The sequence below is a fragment of the Varroa jacobsoni genome, unplaced genomic scaffold, assembly GCF_002532875.2.
Source record: "Varroa jacobsoni isolate VJ856 unplaced genomic scaffold, vjacob_1.0 scaffold_1406, whole genome shotgun sequence".
In the NCBI taxonomy this organism is placed as follows: domain Eukaryota; kingdom Metazoa; phylum Arthropoda; class Arachnida; order Mesostigmata; family Varroidae; genus Varroa; species Varroa jacobsoni.
In genome coordinates, this window is record NW_019214308.1 from 91,817 (window position 1) to 119,782 (window position 27,966).

The following is a 27,966-nucleotide window of genomic DNA, read 5'->3' on the forward strand; positions in this document are numbered from 1 at the left end:
TTGGTTACCTAAAATTTATGTTTTATCATATTGTACGCAACTGTAAGAGGTATAGAAACAGGTTTCTGTATGCCAAATTCTAGAACCCCGTCATTAATTAGAACAGGGTAAAAGTGCATTTCTGACGATCCTAGTCTTTCGATACCATGTCAACTGATAAGCCACGGTACTCCTTTCAGCAAGATCGAACTTGCATTCAGACAACCATACATCTGTATAAGACTGGATGAGCATTTGTGCTGATTGGATGAGAGTGTGATAAATGTCAGTATAACAGTGTCGCGCCAGAGAGGAAGCACTTAAAATTCATTATAAGGTAGGAATACTTAAGTACCAGTTGTTTAGCTGTTTAGTCCTAAACTGAAGTCGTCCTCTAAGCGAATAGCAACTAATTGATACGTGTATCGAGATACCTTTGTGCATACATGTAAGAAAAATCGCTTAATACTTACATTTACATAACGATACTTAGTTTAAATGCGTGTTAGAAAGAGATCGTAGTGATATCTTAAGGGGTAACATGTTTATCTGCTGATCTTAGGGACACACTGTGGTCTATGTTTAAACCCGACCAGAAACACACTTCGTTGCGTACTAGGGTCTAGCCCTTTATTTAGAGTGCCTACCAGACGTAAAGTTCGTAGCCTAGACGTTAATTTTTTGTCCTGAAAAACCCATACGCTGTTTATAAATTACGCTATGTCTAGATAAGATAAAACTATGATGAAAATTATCAGAACGTGCTATATGGACAAGCTATGCATAAATACTTTGCCATTAACGATTCACTAGCTCTATCTGTAAGAACACATTTCATGCAATAAGTGCATAGCACGTTTTCTACCACTAAAAAAGTGATTATTTATTTGGTGACTTTCGGGCATTTTGTTGATTCGCTTTATTTGCCTCACCATTATTATTATTATTAGTCTATTGATTTTGTATTTATAATTTTTTTATATTATTATTATTAATATGTACACACCGGCGACGCAGCGCAGGTGACCGAAGTACTATCATTGTCCTGACCATCCATCTGCTAGTTATCTCCTTGTGTATGACATTATCAATAATATCGTTTTTTTCTTTTTTTTCTAATCCACGATATTTCCCATTTCTTCAATGGAACGTGTCGTACACGCCTACGGTACACAAACGCAGTTCTGCTTTTGTAGATTCCTGGCCTTGGTGTCGTCTTGTTCGTATTTGTTGTCAATAGCTTCCTCATCATATTATAATGACAGCATTTTTTCTAAAATTTTTTTCATTCTTGCTTGTGTCGTCCTATTTTCCATATCAGTTCACTGTATTTGCCTGTCTATTCATCCCTGCCTCTCTATCGCTCGCTCGCTCGCTCTAAATCAAATACGCCTGTCTCACTTTCTTCGTTGGTCTGTATTGCAATAATAATTATAATAATAACAGTCATCTTTCACGTTTTTTCATCATCATCGTCGTCGCCCTATTCAATAATAAACTTCTAAAGATTTCTAGCTGACGAGTAAATCTTCACGCTTCTTCAGTGCTTATAATCTACCCACAAGGGCGAACCACAAAAGCCATAACAGCGGTTGTGGCTAAGCTGCGACAACTATAGCAGATGTGTCAGTACAACTGGGTTCCAAGAGTACCTAAACCTATTTTTTCATTTTTCGATATATATATATATATATCGCGTCGCCATGTCACATTCTCGAGTAAACTCGTCCTTATTTCGTTCGGGTGTCCTATTTATTTTTGTTTGTTTATGTCCATCAGTGTCAGTTTTATTGTAATTGCTTGTTAGTATTCGCCGCGCGTTGAGGATAATGTCAATCTGTGACTGTTTTGGCGACCTCGCAAGTCGACTTTTAATAATAACACTCAGCCATGTGATTGCAACGGGCTCAATCTAAGAACACTAAAAAAAAAAGTATGTTCCTAGATGGGGAATCAACATACAGGTATGGTGAGGTAATTGTAGGACTATAGATAATACGACGAAGCGACGCAAATCACTGATTTGTGCGAACCACGGGCGTTGAAAAAAGATCTAAACAATTGTTCCTTCAAGGTGAAAATTTATAAACAATATGGCTATTTTCTAACTGAACAGATGTTCATTATGAAAAATTCACCCGATGCTTAGTAACCACGCGGTCGCCAACCCGATTATCTGATTGCTAAAAATAAGATAAAACTATTTCGAGCAGTTAGTTCCAAAAAAGTCGTTCGAAGCTTCAAGAGCGGACAGTGAAGACACGGCAGGTCTTTGGTTACAACATCCACGGTGCATCTTCAATGGACACAACATATGTGGTACCTTGATACGTGTGCAGATATGTAAAAGGATTCAGATGACAAATGCTATTTAACATCCGAGAACTCACAAAGCTACAACAGCTATATATATATAGTGTGATAGAAGATCAGGATCCACAAATTAGAATGAAGCTACGCTAATTTCGATTCTACAGTTCTAACGGTATACGTATAAAGCAGAAACAGTACGAATCAATATGGTGGTCATAATACTAATAATAGAAATAATATAAAGTAGTCGTGCAGAAATTCAAATCAAACGACCAATATCTCACCACCCACGAATCGGATTCAGCCACGAAAGTGAAAATTGCGGCAGTCAATCTCCTGTCGGCAGTGCCGCCGAAACCTTAACAACAAATATACATTAATTAACATGAAAGCTACACAGTAATCACCGCAGACTTATTGTTATGCTAGTAAATCCGGCGTAGGCTCTTCAGGACCGACGAAGTCTTGTCTATCCGAACCCGCTCATTTATCAATCTAGTCGTCGTCGTCGTTCTAACAGAATATAATAGTTAACAGCATTTATTTATAGTTCATATCTTGTTCCCTCATTTGATATATGAGTGTGTATGTATGTGTATGCTTCTGTGTAAAACATGATGTTCAACAGCTATTGTTTTTGTCATGATGTCTTATAGACAGACAGCCGACCGGCTACGCCCATGTCAAGCGCGTATGTATTTGGTATACGGCCTCGTACTCACTTTTTACTTATAGTATTTTTATTTATGTCTCGCTGATCATTTTGCTGTGTGAGACGATTTGGTTCTAAAGCTGTTAAAATAGATTACATGGTACGACGGTCAATACCGAGGTTTATATTCGCTTGGATCAGTTTTCCGCAAGTTGGTTCCCTCATTTCCTTTTTTTTTTTTTAATTAAATCACCTGTGTACGTAAATCATCTCTGAACAACTACCATATGGGAAAAGGTGTGTCATTCCATCTTGTCATAGTTTTTCAAGATCGCTCGTTTTGCTACAATACGAGATCTTGTTTTTGACAAGAAATAATTGCATTAATAGAGTGTAATTTATCATCAAACGAATTAGTAGCATCCTATGGGGAACATTACGTATTGCCAAAAGGATCAATCAGGATGATATAAAGAAGGCTTGATACCGGATCATTAAGCATCGGATCCTCGGAAATTTGTTTACAGGATTCAATTATAATGAGGTATTCTATCACCACAGATACGGTGCAGGCATCGATTCCATCTATCTACTACCTACCTATTCTAAATGGGCCATAGAGCTTTGTCTATTTTAATAATCAGGCGTTTCACGTCAGAATTCAATGAAGTATACTAAGTCAGCGCGCTGTGAAGCTTCGTTGGCTGAAGCGGCATCGATAAGTCTAAGGAGTCGTAGTCATGACCCTGTGTGGCTCCCGGTGCTTGGCCCTCCTTACCACTGAGCGGGTCGAACTCGGAACATATCTGATCGATATGCGACGTTAGGTCGTCATGTACCGACATAAGGTCTTGCGGTGAATTAGCTCCGGGTCGGCGCCACTGATTACTCAATAACGAGGCCGGGCCTTCATTGCGGAATAGATGAGCGTTGGCCGCTTGGTTAACGCCAACCCGTGGGGGTAGCGAATGATGCGGGCTTTTCCGTTCGCCTAGCCCGATTGCTAGATTATTATGGTAGCTCTGTACGAGACGGGGTGAGGAACTCTGCATCCATGGCGGTAATGGGAGGGCAGCTTCCATCTCATCGATTTGATCGAGGGCCTCTCGAGCGTCGTGAGTCCCGTGCGTCGGTCCTCCGTCAAATTTGTGGACGGCGCTTTCAAGAAACGTGAGTCTCGAACGAAGTCTTCGTAAATCAACTTGGTTTTTTCGTAATGCGGATATGCACTCGTCCCGCTCACCCATTAAGTCATCTACGTGCGATTGCAGCGCCTACAAGCGAATAACAGCGTGATGTATATTGATGCATACGATAAGAATAGGAAAACAAAGAGATATAAACAATGTAAAAGTGTCTAAAAAACAGAAAACCTGCGTTAATTACAAGATTACCACGCACTATAGATAACACAGATTCAGCAAATTCGAATCAGCTGAGTGTAGACAAAAGTTGAAGCATAGAATATTTTAGCATTAACGTAGATGATGTAAAAATGGATAAAACTGACATACCAGGACAACCTATGCCAATCTATTTTATTTTATATTAAGCAATATCAAATATATTAGTTAGAAAGAAAAATATCTATTATAGGCAGCCCCAGATATTGCTACCTAGAAATTGTCTTTTTTTTTTCTATAGTTTTTGACCTACCTCTTCGGTCTTTGCCCAGTCATGATGTCGCTTCGCCCACGTGGCCTCTAGTTTTCGCAGTCTGTCAATTAGAGCCGCATTATCCATGATGTGTTCAATCAACTGGCGTTGCAGTTCCAAAGGATTGTCTATCTGAAGGACACGGGACACCTAGACATACAATCGAAATTGAATTACACGAGCTTAAAACTTGAACTATTATTGTTCATCATACGATATTCCTCTATTCCATATTTGTGTATTGTTTTCCTTTTTTAATAGCATTTCTATGTTTTTATAGCTCTCAATAACGTTAGTTATCCTGTACAGTTAGATAGGGTGTTCGTTTAAATAGCACTACACGTACATGTGCCTGTCTAGGTAATGTCTGTGCTTAAAGGCACGTTTTTTTTTAATTTCCTCTGTCCTAGGACTGGCATACTCTGAGAGATGCTGCCGGCTCCAATAACATCGTGACACATTTTTTACGAGCGTCATTAGTAAACACGAAAATTCCTCATAGATTCTATGTTGCCGTATTTGACTATTATTCTAAATAGGAAAATGCGGCATGAAATCGGAGTGAAACAGGTCGTACGAATATGTCGCCAATGTACACCGGATCGGGTCATTTCAGATGGTATCAAGGTGCCGAAGATAATGTTACTTGTGTATTTTATGGCAAAATATTATCTAGGTCCAACCGTATATAGAGCCTACTTATACGTAACCAGTTGTTTAGACGGTTCCTACAAGAATAAAACACGTGATTCAATAGGCTTCGTTCTATTGTCGAAATCAATGTTTGGCTATTTCCGAGAGAAAGTGTCCGCTTTACTGATACTGGGCAAACTTAACGAGGCAAAATGCATAGTAAAATAACACACTGTTTTCGTAGATATGCATAATAGTGATAACGTACCCTTTAATGAACATATCCTGCAAGGTGTAGTTAGCATTATCCATTTTCTGGGGTTACATTTTTACTTTCTGGGTGGCAACAGACTTGTTGACGCCAACCCATAGAAACGCTAGGTTGCCTTTCTCTTCGGTGAAACGTTTCCAAACATAGACAAGCAGACATATACAACGGATGTGTACTGCCATCCATGTACAGAATCCTTCATCGAAGTTTGCTTCTATACCACGTATATGGAAAGTATTTATAATATTAATACAAGGAAGCCATTGAGAACAAATAACATTTGTTCTCAATGGCTTCCTTGTACTATGTTGGAGTGTGACAGTCATTCTTTCAAATGTATATGTGTACATTTCAAATGTATATGTGTAAAGGTTGAGTAAGGTGATTGCTTAACAATTCTACGGCTAAACATTTACTGTTGCTATAAAAAGGGTCGCACTATTGGTCTTTATCCTAAGCTAATTAATCTCTAAAAAACATTTGCGAAGAGTGTGTTATAACAATTCTAATTCTTTGTTGGTGTGTTAAAATTAAGTATTAAGTATTTTGATAAACCTAGACCGAATCTCTAAGAACTATTTGCATACGAGATTGATAATAAACCTAATAAGGTTTTTAGCTAGTTTTGCACGTCAAGCTCGAACAACTTCTGAAGTTTTTTTTTCGCAAACGGAAAATGTGACCCAATTTGGCTAGGTGACTAGGTGACCGCTATAAGAGCATCTTTATACACGGGAGCATATTATATTTTTACCATCTGATGGTGAAAGTAAAAGAAATTTGCTAAAACGAAAAGTAACTTAGTAGCTGTACTATCGTAAAATTACATAATATTTTGTAAGCATTCATATAAACGAACCTTATCGTTTATGCTGGGAGAGTCATGAAACGACCCGAGATGACTAGAATTGACCGCTGGATGAACGCTGCTGGCAGAATTGGTGGCCGCAGCAGATCCTGTTGATCCTGCGGGCAATCCCTGGCCGGAAGCAGGACCTGTGACAACACCTGCAGCGGCCAAACTCCTGGAGGGAACTACGGTTCCTAGAGAGCTCCCAGCAGTGCCTGTGCCACCTCCACCCGCCACACAGCTTACGTGGAGTGCCCTCACATGGCTTTCAAGCTGTCGTTTCTCGAAACAAACTGCAGACAACTTATCTTCGTATGCCATCCGTTCACCCTTAAGCGTACGACCAGAGCAAATGACAAAATTAACACGAGCTAAAAGAGTTGTTTAGGAAAATCTGTCTGAATAACAGAAAACTATAATATTCGTACGAAAGCTGAAGTTTGATCCAATTTACACTTTAATGTTTGTTCAAAGTTAAAGGACATTAAGGATCGTCTAAAAGTAAAGCAGTTTATATCAGTTGGCTTTCTAACACATTTAGATTCTGAATTGCTATGAAATAGAAGAGCCTCTAAAAAGGGTATGCCATCTTGCGACTGCTAAGTTACCTACAGTAAGTAAGCCCAATATTTAAGCATGTTTTTCGTATATATATGTGTATTATTATATAATTTAGTCATAAGAGCTATTTTCGTGAGAAAAAATATATACCGATCACACACGTTCTTGCGCCTATGTGCAGCTAAACTCTTCCGCTATGAACAGTTATGTCAGCATAACTGAGCTCAGCCGTGTTCTTAAGTAATAGTTCATGGCCATATAGCACCTAAAACTCGCAAGTTTCATTAATTGCATTCAGTGAAAAGGTTGGAATATACCGTTGTCATCGATGCGAAGTGCTATCTTCGCACTCTTGTCTTGAGAAAATGCTCATCTAACTTCTTGCAGTACTGCAGAGGCATTGTGCAAGTCCTGATCAGTTAAGCAGTCTTTTTCACAAGATAAGACATCATCGAATTGCTCTTTATGCCTGTCATCCGGTAGGCTGTCAGATTAATGAATAGCACATTTAATGAACACTTTTATTCCCATCGGATTATAACGGAACAAATACAGAAACGTACACTCTTCCGACTAACCGCGCGATCTTTCACGTATACGATTCTATTGCTCCTAGCTCACAATTCTACCGCAGAAAAAATATACAATACGCGGTCAATGTTACTGCTCAATGGCATTAATGCCCATCAAACTTTCACGGGTGTCCTTCTGTTACTGAATGCTGAATGTTTCCAGTCTAGCTCGGTTAGTATTTTTGCGATATCCCGCTGATAAGCCTGTCAGTACATTCGAGAGAAAAAAGAAGTTTTTGCATTCATAATTTGACAGCTGACCATATTCCTATGGATATATAGTTGCTCGCTTGTACAAACATGTGTCTATGGGAGATTCGTCAATAGCAGAGTAAAAGGAGTCACGAGCCGAAAATAGACTGAACTAGCTTGGGTCGAATGAACGGATACCTAGGGAAGCAAAGAGGAACCGTCTGGGAGTTCGGATAACGTATTGGACTCGTGACCTTGCCCGATTTCCAGTGGTTCACAAGCCTTTACTGACGGTAGACGATGCAGACGAAAATAACACATCCGGCTGGAGTGTACCAAACAGGTTTTCGTTGCCTGCAAGGAACCATTCGTCCATAGTAGCCATACGGCCAGGACAGCAGGCAAACCCGCACACAACCTCTGCATTCGTACGCCCAATTTATGTTAATACTGTCGAGCACAATATTGATATATTAAAAGGGCATTCGATGTATCGACCAGCTAGTAAATAGGTCAGGAAAAGTTTACTTCTAAATGTCATTGATGAGTCCTCCCTTTACTTAGCGCCACAACGCATGACTAGTCTTAATGTTTCGACCGGACCGAATGATAGCCAACGCTTCTGGCAAGCAAGAAAGGAGGTGCAGAAGGGGGCATCGAATCAGACGGCTCCACCCAATGCGATATCTAGCAGCGACTTCCTGATGAAGGACGATGAGCAACACGACATACGTCTATGGATGTGTTAGACGTGTGTGGTGCACTGTTTGCTTTTTCATCTACACACCAAAACAGGCCAACGACGATTTTCACGCGTATTACGAGAATACAAAAATAGAGAGATACATACGTCGATACAATATGAGGCGACACGCGGTTGAGCGCTATGCGTCGCTCATTTATGTACGGTCAAACAGTAGTAAAGTACTCGAATGTATTGTTTAAAGCTGATTCATACTAGCAACTCGACCGCGGTTTGATTACTGGAGTGCGGCTTGGACCGTTAGGTTAACAAGCACCTCGATTACTACGAGTCTTTATAATGATCCTGACCTCACGGAGTGGGCACCAGTTATTAGTGTACTGTGAAAAGGTTGGAAAATGGCATCTTATTTAGGTGAAGCATTCTTGACTGTTCCGATGCAAAGAAATTACGAGCCATGCCTTTTGCAGGTGTCTGAGACCTAAACGTCGTTAGGGTCACCTAAGCATGAGCAGCGTGTGATAATATGTTATTTTCCGGAAAGAAGAATTTGGGCTAAAGTACGTGCATATGTGCACAGCTGCGGCGTCTACCAACTTGTAGGAGGCGAACGGCCTCGATCTCTACGTGCACTGTTATGTGCAACACGATAATCAATACGACGGGGAGTCTGATTGTAAAGGCAACATGGAAGGCTGTCCGTTAGTCGGCTTTAAAGACAACGGAATCTAGCGCGGCCGGACCGCTAGAGGTCACGATAAGATCTACACAGTATAAGATGAAGTTGAACGCACCGGACGGAATAAAAACGCCCTGCCGAATAAATGTGGTGAAGTTGTATTGGTCCAAACAGTATAATTTAAGAATAGATACACATCTACGACTATATAAGCACGGGTGAGTGCCTCTGAGATATTTGTTTTTGCTAGCCAACCCTAAAATTAGGTCAGTTCGCTTAGTTGAAATGCAAATGTATACTATTATATCAATGTTCTCCTGTTGGGAGTTATTCGGAGTGCGCGAAGTGAACGAAAAACATCATAAAACAATCCTACACGTTTCTATATCGATCGTTGTTGACTCTCAGCACCTGTGCGCCTGCATTTCGGAAGAAGCAAATATTGTAATGATAACTAGCGTATCGTTAGCTGCTTGCCGCTTTGTCTTGTGAATTTGTCGTATACAAGCTGTAGCCGCGACGACTGGGGTTCAACGAAGAGTGGCGGGGGAGCAAGAAAAAACAGCGGGTAACGCAGGGACAAATACACTTCACAAATGTCTGCAACGGAATATATTCGAGGAATGAAAACAAGAGCTTTTCATCATGGCTAGAATGGTGCAAATATTCTACAATCGGTGAGGCAGCTTGACGAATGCCCATTATTATCTTGGCAAACTTTCTGCTGTATCAGCTAAAGTACGAAGTAGAAAAAACTACTTTTGTTCTTATGTAGATGTTCTTGCATGTATTTCAGTGGGTCACGAAAAACACCTAGTTGCCAAAAAGTATTATATATTAGAAATAAGACAAAAGTGGGATGTTTAACAAAGACAGAAAATAAACAGAACGTAATAACAGCATGAGTAAAGTACAATCAATACTCATATATCCGTCATTATATAACTGATTTATAACGTTTTATCTTATCTTAACTGCATTAGAACAATTGCGAATTTTAAAACTAAAACACGATGATTCTGCTAGAAAGTGATAACAGCACTGGCTAATAGTGAGTTCGATGGCAGTACTTCGTCGTTACTTCCAAAGCTCCTTTGCCGAAGTAATATTCTCAGAGGAAAAGAATAATCTTCTATTGTTTGTTATCTTCTTGGTAACGTCAGCACTTCTGTTCCTCTTACGGGTTTTGCTTCAATATAGGCATCAAGAGATAACTGAACAAATCAACAACGCTATAGAGACTTTCAATAAAGTTGTGCCTAAACGTTTCGAACATGATAAGAATAACAATTTTTTATTTGGGTATGTTTTTTAACTGTGTTGCTTATATAGACAATGGCACTTAATAATATTAAAATATATCCATTATTTTTAAAACGATTTACTCGGTTGTGTTTCCTTTTTAAATTCAATCCATAGCTCAAAGCTTCGCGGTAAACGACCCTACAATTATCAGTTATCTTCAAACTAGAATGCATAAATTTTTGTGTGAGAAAATAAGTAAAAAAAAAATATATCTTTTAGGTAATCAGGAAAACCTTTTTGCGTCAAGGCATCGGATATTCGTATATGTAAATATTAGGTATAAAGGAAGGGGCTGTATATAGGGCGGGCTGCATGTTCCTTGAATTCCCTTGAAAAGCGTCGTCACAATCCAAACTATAGATATTCTCAATCTGATTGTTACTGCTTCCCCGCTAAAAAATGGTACGTGGAAAACCGTGTCAAAAGAAGTAATTAGTTCAGTGATACCTCTAAGACAGTATGCTAATTCTAATTGTTACCAGGAAATACGAGTCTAATATTTGAAGTGGACGTAGGCCACCGTCCGCAAAGAAAATGATTTTGACATGAGATTAAAATTGCTGCCTAATTTTTAAGGCGATATCAGGGCGTTCATCCGACGATTTTTTAATATTGCGAAACCTCTCACAGATCAGCAGGCGCTGAGGAAATGCGGATCGTCATAGGCCAGCAAGCGAGGCAAAGGAACCGGTTTTTAGATTTTCCTTAGATAACGTATTCAAGATTACTTTTTGACCTTGCGTATATATTTATTTTCTCACCGTCCACATGTGCACTCCATATTTCACTGGAGATTCATCATTAAGCCATAGAGATTACAAGAAACACCCAGTACCGATGCAACTAAAACCAATTTTATTTCCCGCAGAGACCGCGTCAGATTTTTTTTCTGATAATTTTTTTCTGATTCTATTCTAATCACTCTATATCGAACGCGGATCTGGCCAATATTTTTTCCCTGTGTATATTGTGAGTCTAGTTCTTAAGAGTAGTTTGGCAAGGACATTTCTGTATCCGTGGGTTCGGGAAACTAGGGTCGATTAGTTTTTGCAAATAATTTTTTTCTCTCCTCAACACTTCGAGAGAGGCTTAGCTTTTTTTTCAACCTGCCTTTGATGAACGACATGGTTGTCTGCAAATACAGTGTTTAATTGGCTTCCAAAATAATATCTATCTACTACAAACCTCTTGTGGTCATGTTGCTACCTTGACGGTTTGCTCCGTAAGAACCTAGGAACTAGGAAGTTGAAGATGCCAAATAATCTAAATAAGATAAGTAAGAAGACTTGCTCAACGCCTAAAGATAGATACATATCACCTTTTTGCGGTGGCATCAAAATGGGCACACAGATAATCCCATGCGAAGGTGAAAAGTTGATTCAATAGTCTAACCTAGCGTGAAGAGAAACAAGGCAAAGCATGTTATGTTGGTATAAACACGGAAGTTCGAACGTGTGTTTCTCCTGACACAAGCTCTAAAAATACCATCGTTGATAGGATGGTATGCTGGTGCGATCAATGGCACAGAGACATACACAGCTTACGCTGGTTTTCCTGGGAGAAGTAACGAATATTTGCGTTTCACAGTAAATTATATATCTAAAGCTAATGCTATAAAAGGCTCCAAATGGGTATCAAGTTCTCTCAGTTCTAACTCTGTGAGAAAGTCAACGCGTCCGGGTAATGAATACAAGGTATAGGTTAGGTGACATCGTTGCCTTAATCGGACATTAGCATTAATGGGATTTTTCAGAAAGCGATCATATTAAATACAAAAGGAACGACTGACACAATGGTAACATATCTTTATAACCCTTAAACTACGGTAACATGCTCGTATTAAAATATATATATATATATATATATATATATATATATACCGAGAATCTACTAAAAGCAAATCTTATTACACCTTTTACAAGCGTCTTCTAATTATAGAGCACAAAGAAGCGTTGGTGGATACCAGATTGGGTGTCAATAATTCTTCACGTGAAGGCGTGGCATCAAGGATATTCTACAACTTAAAATTATGCATAGCAGAGCAAAGTTAGTTTACTCATGTAAATATTTGTTCCTCGCTAATAAGTAAATGTGGAACAATGTTCTCTTGGAACCTTCGTACCTGTAAGCGATGGAGCTGGCTTTCGTAGGCTCGTATCTGGTCTTTAAGAGCTTTTTTCTCATCTTCGGTCTTGTGTAGTAGCCTCTTGAGTTCGCGGTTCTCTTTGAGCAGCTGTGCGTCTCCCATGCCCGCCAAATCTGAATTGAGTTGCTGCAGCTGTTGCTGACTGGATGCGAAATCCCGAAGGTGGTTGCCGCGCTCGCAGATCTTTTTTCAGACAGGTAGGTCGTTTACCGAACGTCCAAGATAGTAAAACATGAAATGGGCCGGGCAGAAGTATCAACGGGAAACGACAATTTTATATATTCACATGAGTGGTCAGTTATGATAGAACGCGTGCGTACAAACGTAAACATAATCAGGATCGTAGCCTGGGAGTGGACTCGGTTATTACCAGCGTGAACAAATCAGTGCGTATGAGTGAGGTAGACCGGAACGAAATTGCATTCTATTTGAAAGCAACATAGGTGTGCAAATGTACTCCACAGTGAGCGATATCTCTGCCTCGGTACACTTGTTAGAATTCTAAACGTTTGATGGATATGGGCATGAAATATAAGAAATTCTACTCTTTTCTATTTTCATATCATATCATACTGAGACAGTGTCTACAATGCTTTCGTATAGTTACACAGAAATATCAAGCGTTTATTAACGGGACCATAATTATGGTCACGTCTAGCAAGAATGCTATCGTTGCACTGCTCCTACCTGATCGAGCAGATCGAGCAATTCGTCCGCCTGATTTTGATGCGGATTGTTAACTCTGGTCTGTCCTGTACCATGAGCGGCGACCGTCAAATGCTGCGGCCGCGTATGATGATGATGGGGGTGATGAAGGTTATGGGATGGGCTCAGATGTGAAGTGGTATTGTGGGCTGCTGTTGTTGTCGTTGTCGCTGTAGTATTGTGAATGTTAAGCGTAGACGATGAGGTATGAGGGTTGTGATGGCTGTTGATGCCGCTCTGTGAGGAGCCTGACGCAGAAGGAGTTTGGCTGTTTCTCGAATGGCTCGATGATGAGTCAACCCCAAGTCCGCTGTCTTGTTTGTCGCTTTCCGCTCCGCCTCCTGCACTGCTGCCACCGCAATCGGCCGAACGCGACGATTTCGAATTCTGCGAAGCAAACACGATGTCAAGAAGAACAAAACAGGAAATAAAACGTTAATACTAGCAGTGGAACAAGGTTCGTGATTATGAAGTTTTTACTATTCAGATAATAAAAGTATGACACAGATATCGTTATATGGAAAATATGGGGATGCCACTTAGCACGAATGCGATATTCTCGTCGTTGTATTCTATCTAGTGAAGTAATTCCGTCTTTGGAAATAGTTTTAACAATCTGTCCAATATACTTGTCCATGAAATAGTTTAACGGTCATATAGATCGTAGGCAGTACTCTAGACTAAAAGAAAATACACTATTAATATATGGCACACGAAGTTGCAGGATGAAAGCCCTAATCGAAATCGCTGCCAAGAACCACTGATCCATATCCGTGCAGCGGGTAAACGTACGACTGCTTACTTATTATCGTATCTACTTGAGACGAAGAACAGCTGCTGCGACGGTGGTATCAGGACGCAAAACGACAGAAGAGCATACGGCAGCATATGCAAACAGATAGTAACTACACCGGTCGGATACAAACTTATGAAAACAACTCCCCGAACAGATAGTCGATCGCGTAAATTATTTGTCTAGCTATATTAAGATTTCCTCTATTGTTCGTTTCTCCGAGATGACGTTCTTACGCAATCGCTACGTTCACTGGGAACAAACAACGATAATTGGTTGCTAAGGGTGCTCTTCACTAATACGCTCTTCTTCTAATAAGATTTCGTGTAGGACGTCATTAGTGTTTGATATGTGGCGACATAAAAAGGTTTAAAGGGTGTCTCTAAAGCCCTCTTCACATAATGACAGGGTCGTTTTTCAAATATGGAGGTGAGAGAAATGCGTTTATGCACTGCCTAAATCAATTAACAACAAAATTACATGCCACCGGGGGGTAAAAGAGCCCAACATCCGCGTGAAAGAAAACTTTCAGCTTTACAAAGTAAGAGTATTCTTTTCATTTGTTCACTTGTCTATATGAAACCGCAACGCAATGTCCTTTCTGTATTCATTTGCTGTTGTTGTTGGCAAAGGTTAATGAGAACCGGAAGGCCTTTGTTGAGAAGTGGCAAGTATGATCCTTCTGTTCAAAACAAACACAATTTCTGCCACCGCCACCGGCTCTACCGTTGGATTAATAGACATTTCACTGTTCCTGAAGGCAATCAAGGCCCTAAACCTTCAGAGCTACCGTTAAAATCCTTGGCCAGCTGTAGCTTCTTTTCCTCTATTTTTCTCTTTGCCGTAATGGTATTTCAGACGGATGGGTGGTAAAATCTATCACAATGAGAGTCACTTTCCTCATCATAATGGTCTTCAAATCGTCACTTCGTATCCTGCAAATCGTACAACTTGCACAAATAGGATCTGACCAGAGAAAGGAGCATCCATAGTTATACGCTACTGCTACTGCGCCGACCGGTTCACCTCTGCCGATCTCATTCCTTTTCTATAAACGTTTGCGAGAGCATTCTCCCATTATCTGGCCAGCGATGGGACTATTATTTTAGCCCTGTTTTGTTTGCCGCTCAGGCAAAAGGCACCGCCCAGGAAAGTGCAACTAATGTCAGCCCGATGTATTTCGTTCCTTCGGTTTGCTAACGGTTAGTGACCATAGTGGCAAAACAATAATAACAATAGGTAATATGACATCGTACGATGTAGTAGTTATAGCGGTTAAATAGAAGATCTAGAACTGTATATATTTTATGCTTAATTATAGTACATTGTTGATCAGCGAAGAGGAGTATGTGCATAACGTTATCATGAAGATGGACGTCTCTATGCGCTCGTATGCTTGCCCAAAACCATGCAGTGGGCCATCAGTCAATCTACCCCCAATCCGACGCGGATCAAGTTTGAGGCTCAGAGATTTGCCAGAGGTTGAATAAAAGCTACGTTATTTTAAAATGAGAACAAAAGACACATAACAGCAATGGAAAATACCGTTCAAATAGAACGATAGAAAGTCAATTTGTTCCAGGAATCCCTTGAAACACGTAGTTTTGTGAATGTTCGTAATGATTACCAGACGGTTACCTGCAGACTTCAGACAATAAACATGAACGGCGTCCTTGGATTTAGAAGTAATATTATGCCTAAGTTTGTGATCATACACACTCGAAGTTAAACTACCGCAAACGTACCCTAAAATTTCATGGCCCGGTAGAGATCAGCGGAATACTGTTAACGATTATTGCAGATAGATAATAAATGCCGGTTGAGCACCGACTCACTAAGCAGACACTGGTTTAAACAGGACAACAATAAGTAAAACGTTAACGCTCTGATGCTGGAAAATATCCAACCGTTACACTTCTAAGCCCAAACATTCTTGCATAGAAGACATTCTATCTGACAGGGAGTAAATCTGCGCCTAGCCTTGAACCAGGAGTTTTTCTCTATTGCGTGAATTAAAGCCTCTCAGTATCTACGTAGAAGTAGCACCGATAGAAACGATCTTTATGATAGATAGCACGATTCGGATACTTATACGTACACAGACCTAAAAACATGGCCAAACACAAGCCTACGTATCTATAACCCCAACTGGATTAGGATGCTAGAACATTGACTCGGTTAAACTATATTCATGAATCATTCGGAAGAGTACTAGGGATCTGAACGAACGATAGCTACAAGTCAATGCGCTTGACAACAGCAAAACATGCTGCACTAAGAAATAGAAAACAATAATTATAGAGGAAAGCTCATTTTTGAAATATTAGCAAGTTATTTCTGAAAAGTACCCAAAGCACTTATACATTCGAACAGAAGACTTTGTGTAGAAGATATAAATTCATAATAAATATTTCAGTCTTCAGCCCTGACCGAAACAATACGATATTAAAGATCACACACACCAAAAACTAGTTTTCGTTCTAAGGCACGACAGGTCCGTAGGTATAACAAAATCAAATCTGCCTCAAACGTTAGATGTCCAGCAAATGCATATTTGTACCAAGAGTTCAACATTAAGTATCTTGGTCCAAGTTGTCATGTATAATAGAAACATGTAGGATTCTAACCTGTACAACTTGACTATAGTTAATAGCGGCACCGTTACCGCTGGTTACCGGCGCTTTGCTTGACGTCTGCCAGGGGCTGGATTGTTGATGAGCAGGGTTTATCGTTGAACAGCCTCCTACTGATGCGGAACTTGATTCCATTGCGCACTGAAGACTGACGCTCAGCTCTTCGAGGCTCGCCACCCTTTCTTGAAGTTCCTGAAACAGGACAACATTATGGAAAGGATGTTCGATATTTCTACGTTTCATACTGTAAGCTAGTATACTCGGAATCGTCGAAACAAGTTCAAATATGATTTTAGTTACTGGGAATTAACACTATATTTACATCTGGCTTTCCCTCTTCTTCCGAACTCAATAAGCTGCGCATATCCATCAACTTACACAACTACCAGTTGCGCTCCTAATCATATTTAAGTGCAAAAATCGAAAAACGAACGTTTATACGATGCGTATAAATGTTCCTTATTCAATTTTGGCGCGTAACGCTGATCATTTCAGTTTTTATTGTTTTAATGTTTGGCGATTGATTAGCGGTATCAGTTTAGTAATACCGCTTATACCGATGTATGCCACCCAATATTTCGCTTGCGTATGTCTGTTTACAAGAGATGAAAAAAAAAAAAAAAGCTTCTCATGTACAACAACCGGAACACGTACACGTTACGGTGGATCGCATGTAATCTGTTTATATATTATAAAATACTACCATCACCCCAGCATATCTGATGCCATTGCACCGCTTATAACCTGTTGATATTGTCGGTGCTGTGTTGTTATGATTATCACAACAACAAATGGATTTTATCATCTTCTTCTAGATCGACTAGAAAGACTGGATCGTCGAAGTTCGATCAAACCTCTAATGGCTGGAAGCTAACGGACGAGTGAACGAGCTACAAAACGCAAATATTGATAGGATCCTTTTTGCCATATAATTTGATTGACAAAACGAAAGACAAAATAGCAATAAAAGACCGAAAGTGTACAGGGAATCGTGTACAGGGAAATGTGAAACCGGACATTTGCTAGAAATCGGTCTAGGATTCGATAACACAAGCCGTTCACCATATAACGATCTCGTTTCTTGCATTTTCTATTTACCATAAGCCGTTGTGTCAGTGGATAGACGAAGCCAACGAAAGGCCGAATAAAAACACTACCAAATAAGCTCAGTGTGAACATCTGTATGTACATGTACGCCCACACCCCGCTGCAACGTCAGGTGGGGTAGTAATCGACGCGCACGCTAACACGCGATCACATAATGTGATTACACGACGGCGTCTCTGATGAGATTTTACGCAGGACACATTCTTAGAATCAACTGCAGTTAAAGGAATGAAGATAAACTAGCTGAACGCATAAATGTGTGCATACACGCGCACGACCCTCGTGTCGAAACGTCAATCCAGTGTTGGATGCGATACGTAGCAGCGGATCGGAAAAAACAGGGAAAATGAATTGCTGGTGAATGCGGGTCATAGAAACAAAGGGAAACAGACAGGGATAAACGCCATGTCGACGGCCAAACGGATAAACATACGTAAAATAGAACCACTTTCGTCGGGAGATCTTACGCTAGATAGGCGCACATCGATCGGAAGCAGAGTGGTAATGGTTCGACTATACATGGTAATGGTTCGACAGATTACTTAGATAGGTAGATGGTTAAATAGGCTAGGAACCACGCTAGGAGACGAGAGACAGGGGGTAACGGATCGGTCGCATAGTCCGCGATGTCTTGCACTATTCTTTGACATTACTGTTACAGCTAAAGTTTAGGCGCTGCTAGCATAATTCACTAATTTAGGTAACAATTACGATGAATTTTAAAGCATTGTTCGTGCAAATAATTGTATTTCTCGTAATATCTTTGCTATGCTTAATCAAAAACCAGACCCACTCGTTACTCCTTTCCTGTCCTATTTACATAAAAAAAAGCTGTTTCCAATCTTATGTCTTGTTGCGCATCCTATGCAGGATAGACGAGGGTCTGAGATGCTGATAGCGTAATGCCTAAAGTAAATAGTGTACAAATCAAACTAACTCGAAGGTTATGAATTTTACATATACCCCTGCATTGGTACCAAGCCAAGAAAAATATTTTCTTTTCAGTGTTCTCATTATAAGGGTTAGTACAAGGAAAAAGATAGGAGGGTATTACAAACAGGCCACAAGAATATCGATTAGAATAGTTTTCGCACACTTCGTCTACAAATGAATACATAGTTCCTATACACGATTGCGTAATTATGATTGTGTATATGCGACAAATTATCGTTTTGAGTGCTCGATCAACAATGTCACCCAAAATGTTTGTAAGCACGTTGGGGTCACATGGGATGGGCGTGCACGGATGAGCCTCAAGCCAACTAAAACACATCTATTATATATGTACAAAAATAAAGTGTACTATACGACTGCGTATTACATAGAGTATAATAAAACTTATGAGCTAGGCAACACTGATCATGTGTCGAATAGTTCTATTGGCCTTTTTTCCAAGCAAGGTAATGGAAATAAGGATCGATCGCTGTCATCTTCCTCTCCCATGCACTGATAAACTTTAACTAGTGCAGGGGTGACGGAAGTCTAACCCTCCATCCTGAATTTCCTGCAAAAAGCGATGTGTCTCCTAGAAGATATACGCACTTTGTCAACGATGAGCGATGCACATTTTGAAAACAAAGGGTCAATTCGGTCGAGTTTTTCGAATCGAGTCAGCAAAAGATTTTTCCACACTATATAAATCCCGTGGGAAGCTACCGGGGCCATTTGCATTTCAAACAAAGGCACCGCCTAACGTAATTTTGTCTCTGTTTTTGCTCATCGTGTGTTGCCTCTGATGAGCTCTGCAAAGGCTCGACTGTTCATAGGTAACATTACGCTCAGCTATTTGAAGCTGGTCATGCACTTTAAGAGCGTTCTGCCTTCATTCGATAGTTTCGATAGCAGCGTGGTAGCTTCCGTGGCCGAGTTTCATTGGGTTTATCTTATCTATAATACAAGAGCAATAATAAAATTTAGTTGCAGATATTCTTGCACTTGCTGAGACTCAAAATTGTATGTTCCGCACTATTGTGTGCCCGGGAATACATCTTCAAAGGGCGGCGGTGAAATGGCAAGCTTCCTCGACGGGTCACGCATCGAAATGCTGTGCTACAATTGAGGCTCCGAAGAGACTCAAGGCGACTGGTGCTTCACGTGAACGACTTCCCTATGTTCATGAGACGCTGTTGCTGCTGGTACCGTGCTATGCACTTCCTGTACATACTTAAAGTTGTGTCGTAGGGCCCAAATCCAAAAGAACCATGCTCTGAGAGCAATGTTTGGTAGAGATCGCAAAAGTCTTTGTGGGTGAACTCTTTACCTTGAACAAACTGCTGTCTGTCGACAAAACATGCAACATGTGCCTTGCCCTATTTGTTTAAGAAGTCTCTCTCCCGCTAACCGCCATCGTCAACCGCTATAACTGACACGCTTCGTTCGCTTTGTTGCTAAGAGAGTATCTCGAAATGGTATTTCACCTATCAATCTATTTTTGGAAGTTAGTATAAGTTGAGCTGGATGGATTAGGTGATAACACAAGCACCAAGGTAGAAGTTAATCAAGTTTTTGTACTTAATGCCCATAGCATCAAACAGTAAATGTATAAAGAGCTTAAAAACGAAACTTATCTTTATGCCATGAGCCAACGACCAAGTTTCAAGCCCAAATTTCGGAGACATCGTCAAAAACACCGTTTTGTTAATCGGCATATGCCAATATGTTCGTGGACGAATAAACGTCGAAAATTGTGAAGAGAAATCTAATCATTTATATTTAGCATTCTAAGGGGGAAGACAACTAGTCGAGAGTAAAAATAACATAGCAACGCTTAAACGGTTTCAACAAGATCTAAAAACGTGGACAGCCCTCTCGAAAAGATTAAGAATCAAAGCTGAAACGAGCGACTGCCTGAAGATTGATACGCAGAAAGCAGACGAACGAAAAAAGAGACAATGATAAAATCAAAAGCCTAAAGAAATAATCGAAGACGCAAACATGACAAAGAAACTAAAGAAGAGATCATCAGTCTGAAGATGCTTTCGGCTTCATACTGGCAGCAAACACAAGTAGAGTAAAATTTTATTAACACGGAGAAAAGCGAGTTCGGGGAACAACGTGGAAGATAACTACAGAGCTGCTCTGTACACGCGTGTACCGAGTAAGCGTACGTTGAGGTGTGGGGGCGTTTTCTCCGATGATCTTTTATGGTCACCAGTCGGTGTGTCGTTTACAGAACTACGATCTGGGACTGTGTGGTCTTCTCAGGCCAAACCCGTCTTCAGTCCACCGCATTAATTCCTTTAGCAATTATTCCGCAGCAGCAATAGCAATGGAAGAAACACTTGATGACACACATGATTATTGAGGTCAACAAGTTTGGTTGCATTTGAATTTTGTCTTGGCGTGGCCGGGTTTTACTTATCGATGGAACGTGACTGTGCTGAAGCTCGTAGTTTTGTTCAATCGACAAATATTCTGTACCAACTTGTCTCATCGAAGACATTCGACATCGGTAAAGGCTAATAGGTATAAGCTAACGGCAGGAAGCTGTTTTGGATGATTGAATAGGGAAAGGGAAAAGCAAAAACGAAAACAAAAACTCGGATATTAACCGCTGTAACTAGCGGCTGTATCCACTTTTTGGGATAGTAGCGGAAATGTTTTTGCAAGCCGTCACGAATCAAACGGTGCTAACGGAAAACATCTGAGCACAATTAAAAGATATAATTAATACACATACACCGGTATAGCAACCTTGGGGTTTCTTAGATTAATATCTCTGGTGGCAGTGGGAAATATTGTTACGTAAATACTGTCTATTCCCTTGAAAAAATCTCATTTTATGTAATTATATGTTATTACAGCGTTTCTATCGAACAGGATCCTATCAAGCAGATATCATTAAGACTTACACTAACCAAAACAAGAATTTATTCAGCAACAGTCCTTAAGATAAACATAAATGCCTCAGCTTTTAACAGTCTTCTCCTTGTATTAGAACCACTGATAGTTTTACGGAGACAATAGAACTTGTTTCTCCATCTTCATCTAATATTTTCCAGTCTTTTGTTCTTAGCGCCGACGCAACGAGGCCGCTGCCGTTATAATCGGCCTTTACCCATGAATTCAGAGCTATTTCTCTTTGGCTTGGCAAAAGCCTCAACGGAATTGTCGTTTTAAAATTTCAACCCTTTTCGTTCCGTTACGGCTACGACCTCTGTTATCATTGAGAAGTTGCTTCGCTTGTTATCTCCTACCTATGTCGCCGCTATGTCGGCACCGACGCGTCGTGGACTCGTCATCAATACAGCGGCTGGTTATAATGAACGCTATCAACTCTTGCAATGGAAGCGACGCTACACGCTGCCATTTATTATGTAGACCGTCGTCCGCAACATCACCGTCCCAGTGTCGATAGCAGCGTCGTCTGATCGGACAGTTTAACCAAGTTAAGCGAGCTCATAAGGGAGCGCGATGGACGTCGTGCTAACGAGTGTGGTTAGCGCACGTACCCCCCCCCCCATATCGGTCTAGAAAAGACGTATTAACAGAAGCCGCTGTGGGCGATTGATGAAAGGATAGATGACAAATAAAATGAGACATGGCGTTGTTTGTTCCATAGTTAATTAGTAATCCTATAATAATTCGATGGTACTAGCAGCAGCTTGGGTGCGGTGACATGTTTGTTGCTGTTACTTTATAACGGAATGGCCTTGTTTCGAAGCTGCTACTTGAAACGGTCACAACCTCGTACTACATCGGCAGGTGAATAGACAGCAACTTTTTTAGAATCATCAAAAGTAGAAGTTGGTAGCAAAGAGGAAGATGGGATCAGATCCAAACGGAAGTAAGCGAGAAGTGCCAGTATAGAGCGGTTTGTTGACGTTACGGAACTGAAGGTTAAAAAATGAAGAATTAAACAAATTGAACTTAATCCAGTATATGTATCGAACTATGCGATGCCAATTTACTCACGAATCCAGAACTGGATGACTGTGAATAGTCGAAACTACGAAATCTCTCCCAGTCGAAGTGCATAATGCTGAACGGGGCAGGTCATCTCAGCATTGTCCTTGCTTACATTAAGGGGCAGGCACACCCGCCAGAGAGAAACTAGTGATCCATTTTAAAAAAAAAAACACATTACATCAACTTTCTCAAGCGTGGCAAATCTACTATAGTAAAAAAATTAACAAACGCATGAAGATAAATATGTCGGTGCATCGGATTTCCCTTTTAACTCCATATAAATCACGTAAGAGTCTTTAGATTAAATCGATAGAATCGCCAGATTTCCAATTGCCATACGATTAACGGTATTACATTCAATGTACTGTTCCGTGCAAAAGTATACCAATACCAATCAAGTTTAGATTGAATGCTAAGCTTTATTTCGCATCGGACATCAGATAACCTCGTTCTTCGTGAACACATACTTAGTACTTGTAAATATTGCGCCATGATTCCATCATGCGATATGTGGCGTTTTTAATCTATCATTTCGTTAACTTAATGAAGGGGCATTGCAAAACTTTTATTATATCAAACAAGTTCTATAATTACGAAAGCTATCTAACGAAATCCAATTTAGTCAATTTTGTAAATATGTTACTATTGGGCAACAACAAGTTTAATATCATACTCCTGAACATTTTATGCGAACGGCAAGCAGTGAACTACGTAACAGGTAACTAACAACTAAATAAATTCAAATCTGAATTCGATCTTCGTTTTTATATCTATTTTCATCTGTTTACAATATAATCGAGCTTCTTTTAAGCGATGGATTCATTCGTGCTCGGGTGTTATTGAGTTCTTGTCAAACCACTAGATCATTAGCCTTACGCTGATATCTTAGCGTATACATTACTATGATATTAGTAAAAATGGACGCGTTTATAATATAGCTTCTCGATCCTTCATGAATGATATCGAATTGAACGAAATTACGTAGCGATCGGCTTACGGCGACAATACCGCTTCGACGTAAACAAACGACATCTAGGAGAAAATCGTCTGCACTGATAGACACAGATATAGTGTACCTGCTTGACATTGCTGAAATTCTATGGAGAGATGCAGATGGAGCTCTAGCAGCGCCACCAGATATGTAAGTTGTGCGTTGCGTGTACGCTTCTAGTAGTTATTTGAATCGCTTATGTGGTTAGCTTTTTACGCAGTGAAAATAAACCTACTCTTGCCGTTCTCCCAAGAAAAGAAGAGAAATACAGTCTATAGCAGACTGCCAGTTTTCTCAGCTCATGTTTAATAGCATGAACGCAAAACAAGATCATTCGATTGTATGTTGTTTGTCCGAATAGCCTATAGCAAAAGGAAAGCATTAGAAGCGAATTACTATGTGCATTTTAACATATAAATACGCTTGCTGAAGGCGGAGGGCGTTGGGGATCTATTTGAATTGCCTACCTGAACAACAACGCCAAAAATGTCAACATTTAATATCCCGTTCAGACGGTCTGCTGTTCCGATCCTACTAACCTGGACGGAGAGTAGGGTTTTTGCATGCTGCTTTACAAGGAAAGGCAACACATGGTTGATTGAATTAGTTCGTGTCCGTTGCTGTTGTTGATGCTGAGGTAACGTTGGCGGGAAGTTTCGGCCTCCAGCATCACCGTTCCTATACGAAGACGATGCCGAAAACCCAGCTGCGCCTGCTGCACTTTGCGGTTCGCTCGTTCTATGAGTACTGGCGTTGGGGACCACCGATTTTTTCGATGAAGTTCGCTGCGCGTGGACGCCAGTTCCATCGGCAACTCCTGTCTCACCTTTTTCTCGACGCTCTTTTCGAGGCGATCTTTCGAGCGCAGGTGAAGATTTCGGTCTGTTAATAACCCCAGGTGGTGGTACTGCCGCTGCTGTTGCCGCACCAGCTGCTGTAACCGTTCGCAGAGGCTGCTGCTGTTGTTGCAGGTGTTCTCGATTGGGCTCCTTGCGTGGCAGCAGTAAAGGGTCGGTAAGTAGTTGTTGGATACGTTTTGAAGGGCCGAGCCCGAGGGAACCTGCGTGAGGTCCGTTGAATCCGTTTGTGCTATTGTTGTTACTACTGCCGCTGCCCAATATCTGCGGGTTCGATGAGCTCTGGAAAATTTGCGCCTGTAGCTGATGCAGATGGGGCGATAAAGGCTGAAAGTGCTGTTGCAGGCCGCTACTATTGCCACTGATGTTTGAAGTTGATGCTGGCGTCGTCGTCTGCTGCTGCTGCTGCTGCTGTCGCAGCAACTCCGTAGGGGGCGAAGACGAGTTCGGAGGATGCTGCTGTTGTTGGTGACGGAGATGTTGGTGGACGGGGACGGCCGGCTGCTCGGGAGCAGCTCCGTCCTCATTGTAAACAAACGGCTAAAAAAAAAGACAACGAAAGGCACAGCAATCAGAATGGGGTTAGAATGGTTCGGCTGGAACTAGCTGCACTCATCTTTTTACGGTAAAATTGGATAACGCTGATATGTAACGGATCTTTGCTCTTCGTTAATAGTGTCATTTTGTTGGAGATTGTTTTTGATTTCTGCGCAAGCTGCCGGAAAGCAAATGAACAAATCGATCGAATTCTTCTGTGGAGCAACACTTTCCCATCAAGCTCGTACTCTAACTAAGCCTGTAGAAGCTTTATGACTTACATCGTTCGACCGTAATAAAAAAAGAACGTGCTAAAAGACGAGTATTTCCGTCTTCCGCTGTTTGTTAGTAGCTTAGTTTGAAGGCGCAATAGCCTTGTGATGCTTCGATAATGATGCGTACCTCATTTCGTGTTTAAGGTAGGTTCGTCGAACGTGTAAATACGACGTTAAAACGTCGAAGGTGTAAAGATTGTCACAATTTGATTTTAGCAGTCCTTTCGGTTCATGGTCGAATATGGCCAAGTTAGCTGATATACGACAAACCGAAACCGTTATAGAGCAGGAAGCTATTCAATACTTTAAGATACGCAATGATGAATATAAGTGCTAAAGTGCTACATATTTATTTTCGATGACTGATTACCGGCTTCTAGATTTATTTATTTGTTAAATTTAGAGCGATTTATTTGGACTTGGCCATATCAAAACTTGGTAGGAATGAAGGCAGGGGTACGGTATAATCTTGCATGCCACTGCACAAAAACAGTATATCGTATATAAAACAATAATGTAGTAGTATAAAGCGAATATATTTTATATTAGTCCAGCGTGAAGCCAGTTTTCTAGAACTGTTGCATTTGTTGCGCTGTTTATGCAAGAGGTTAGGATCAGTATGTGCTTTACCAACCGATTTAGGACAGCGTAAAGGTCAATACGAAGTTCAAAATATTTTGTCTTTTACCTATTAAAAATAACCATAACGAAGATCCAGTGCTTTACAGAATTTAGATCTGGATGCAAATACGTCTTACTACCTATCTCTTAGAAGCGACGCAGTAATACACACACGCGCGTGTATATATACGACAGAAGTATGAAGACAGTATGAATCAGGCGTAACTTTCCATAAACGATCCTTCTGTTACAATCAGTCTATTCCAGTGGCACTTGCACATGATAAAGTAACTTCTCCATCTATTTTTCTCGTTATCGTTCGACTTATCCCCATGCAATTATGTGATGGTGCCCCGGTCATGAATTGTAGCATAGATGCGGCTTTCCGTTGGGTTGTTGATTCTACCCAAGTACGCATGCCGCAATCCAACATCCCCGAACATGCAGCAACAACAGATCATCTTATAGCATTAAACAACCGAAACTGTGACTGCATGTGTGTGTGCATGTCCAGAGGAAGATCCAGCTCAGATTCGGAAAGAGCCATGTTGATTTGCGGCTGATCGTTAATTGCAAATGCAGTGTTCTATAGTGCCGGATCGAAAGTCTACGTAATAATCCAAATATAAATGGTCAATGAAAATATGAAGATTGGTCTTAACAACGATATCGTTTGTTCAATAGTTAATCCCCGATAACCAGACGAAATCGTGTACTGAGCTGCTAAAACAAGATGAATGCAGCAATACTGTTTATTAGGCAGCAGACGCAGATATATTTTTATGAGTTAATCACTCTGTTCCAAGTGTCGTTTGCGGTACCGGCCAAACATCAATCAAACCAAACAAAATCATCGAATAGGTCAACGTAAAATATCTTCATCGTAGATGGACATGGGCAGATTTTCTGTTTTCGCAACAACATATTCGGCAACCTCTCGCGTTGCCAAACTATTATTGGAAATTGGCACGTAGCTGAATCTGGTAAATATAGTAATAATGCACAGTAAGGACAAAACACTAACGAACGGCTTCTGGCAACGATATACGGAGCTGTGTTACACATGCAAAACTCGATAGATAATACGGATCTTCAGCCAATGAATGTATCACCTCTGCTGGCACTGGCTAGTTCTATCGATCTTCAGTAGCAGCAAAGCTGTCGCACATCTTTCTTCTTCTTTTTAAAGCCAATTACATGAATTAATTAAGTGATAAACCTTAGTAACGATCAAATCAAGTTAGCGTTCTAAAAACAGAAATCGAACGCAGACGCAACGAAACAATAAACACAGTCCGTACAATTAAAATGCATCGGCTGACAGTTCTATACAACAACTGTTGTTGTTGTTGTTGCTGCTGCTGCTGCTGCTGCTGTCGTCGTCGTCGCCGCTTCCGCCAGGGGTAGCAACATCCGCTTTTCCCTATGTTGATGCCGTTCCTTCGATCATGCGTCGTCACTAGCAACGAGACAAAGTGAAGGAAATGAAAATAATCATGAAAAGGTTCCTGCTGCTGGCGCTGTTAATGGTGCCCGTTTATTTTCGACTGATGCTACCAGCACAGTTGTTGCTGGAGGGGGGAAGGGGTACGGCAACCCCGCTGGAATAGGGAAAGCTGGCCAAGAAATGAATAAGAACATGGACCGGAAGAGATGATTTTTTAACGCTCAGGTTAAAATGCGCCTTGTCGGTGTGTGAAATTGACTTATATCTATCTACCCATTTCCATCTATTTTATAGAAGATTATATCGCTCGAGTGGCACGCTACCACTGCTGCTTCTCCTGCAGCCGCTGTAGTTAATAAAGGCGTACCATCAACGTAACTCAATTTAGCGTTACTTTTTCTATTAGGTTTTGCAAGCATTTTATTTCTATTACAAATCTTCACCCGTATGGACCAGTGGCGCTGGCGGTCAGCCACAGCAAAGCCTGACTATGCAGATGGCCATTACTTATTTTGGCTGCTGAAATAATGGCATTTTAGGGTAAGGGTGTCAATCAGCTTTTTTAACCGCTTACCTCCAT

At 40.7% G+C, this 27,966-nt stretch overlaps 1 protein-coding gene across 1 annotated transcript; it reads right to left on the reverse strand.

The window, feature by feature from the left end:
• Positions 1-836: 836 nt before the first annotated feature.
• Positions 837-27,966, reverse strand: LOC111269680 (uncharacterized). The gene is made up of 8 exons (XM_022849464.2): positions 27,961-27,966; positions 24,189-25,046; positions 16,638-16,835; positions 13,200-13,604; positions 12,489-12,695; positions 6,364-6,684; positions 4,601-4,750; positions 837-4,218 (listed from the first exon to the last, which is right to left on the reverse strand). Exons 1-8 carry the CDS (start codon positions 27,964-27,966, stop codon positions 3,619-3,621), a joined length of 2,745 nt encoding a protein of 914 aa, XP_022705199.1. The 3' UTR covers positions 837-3,618.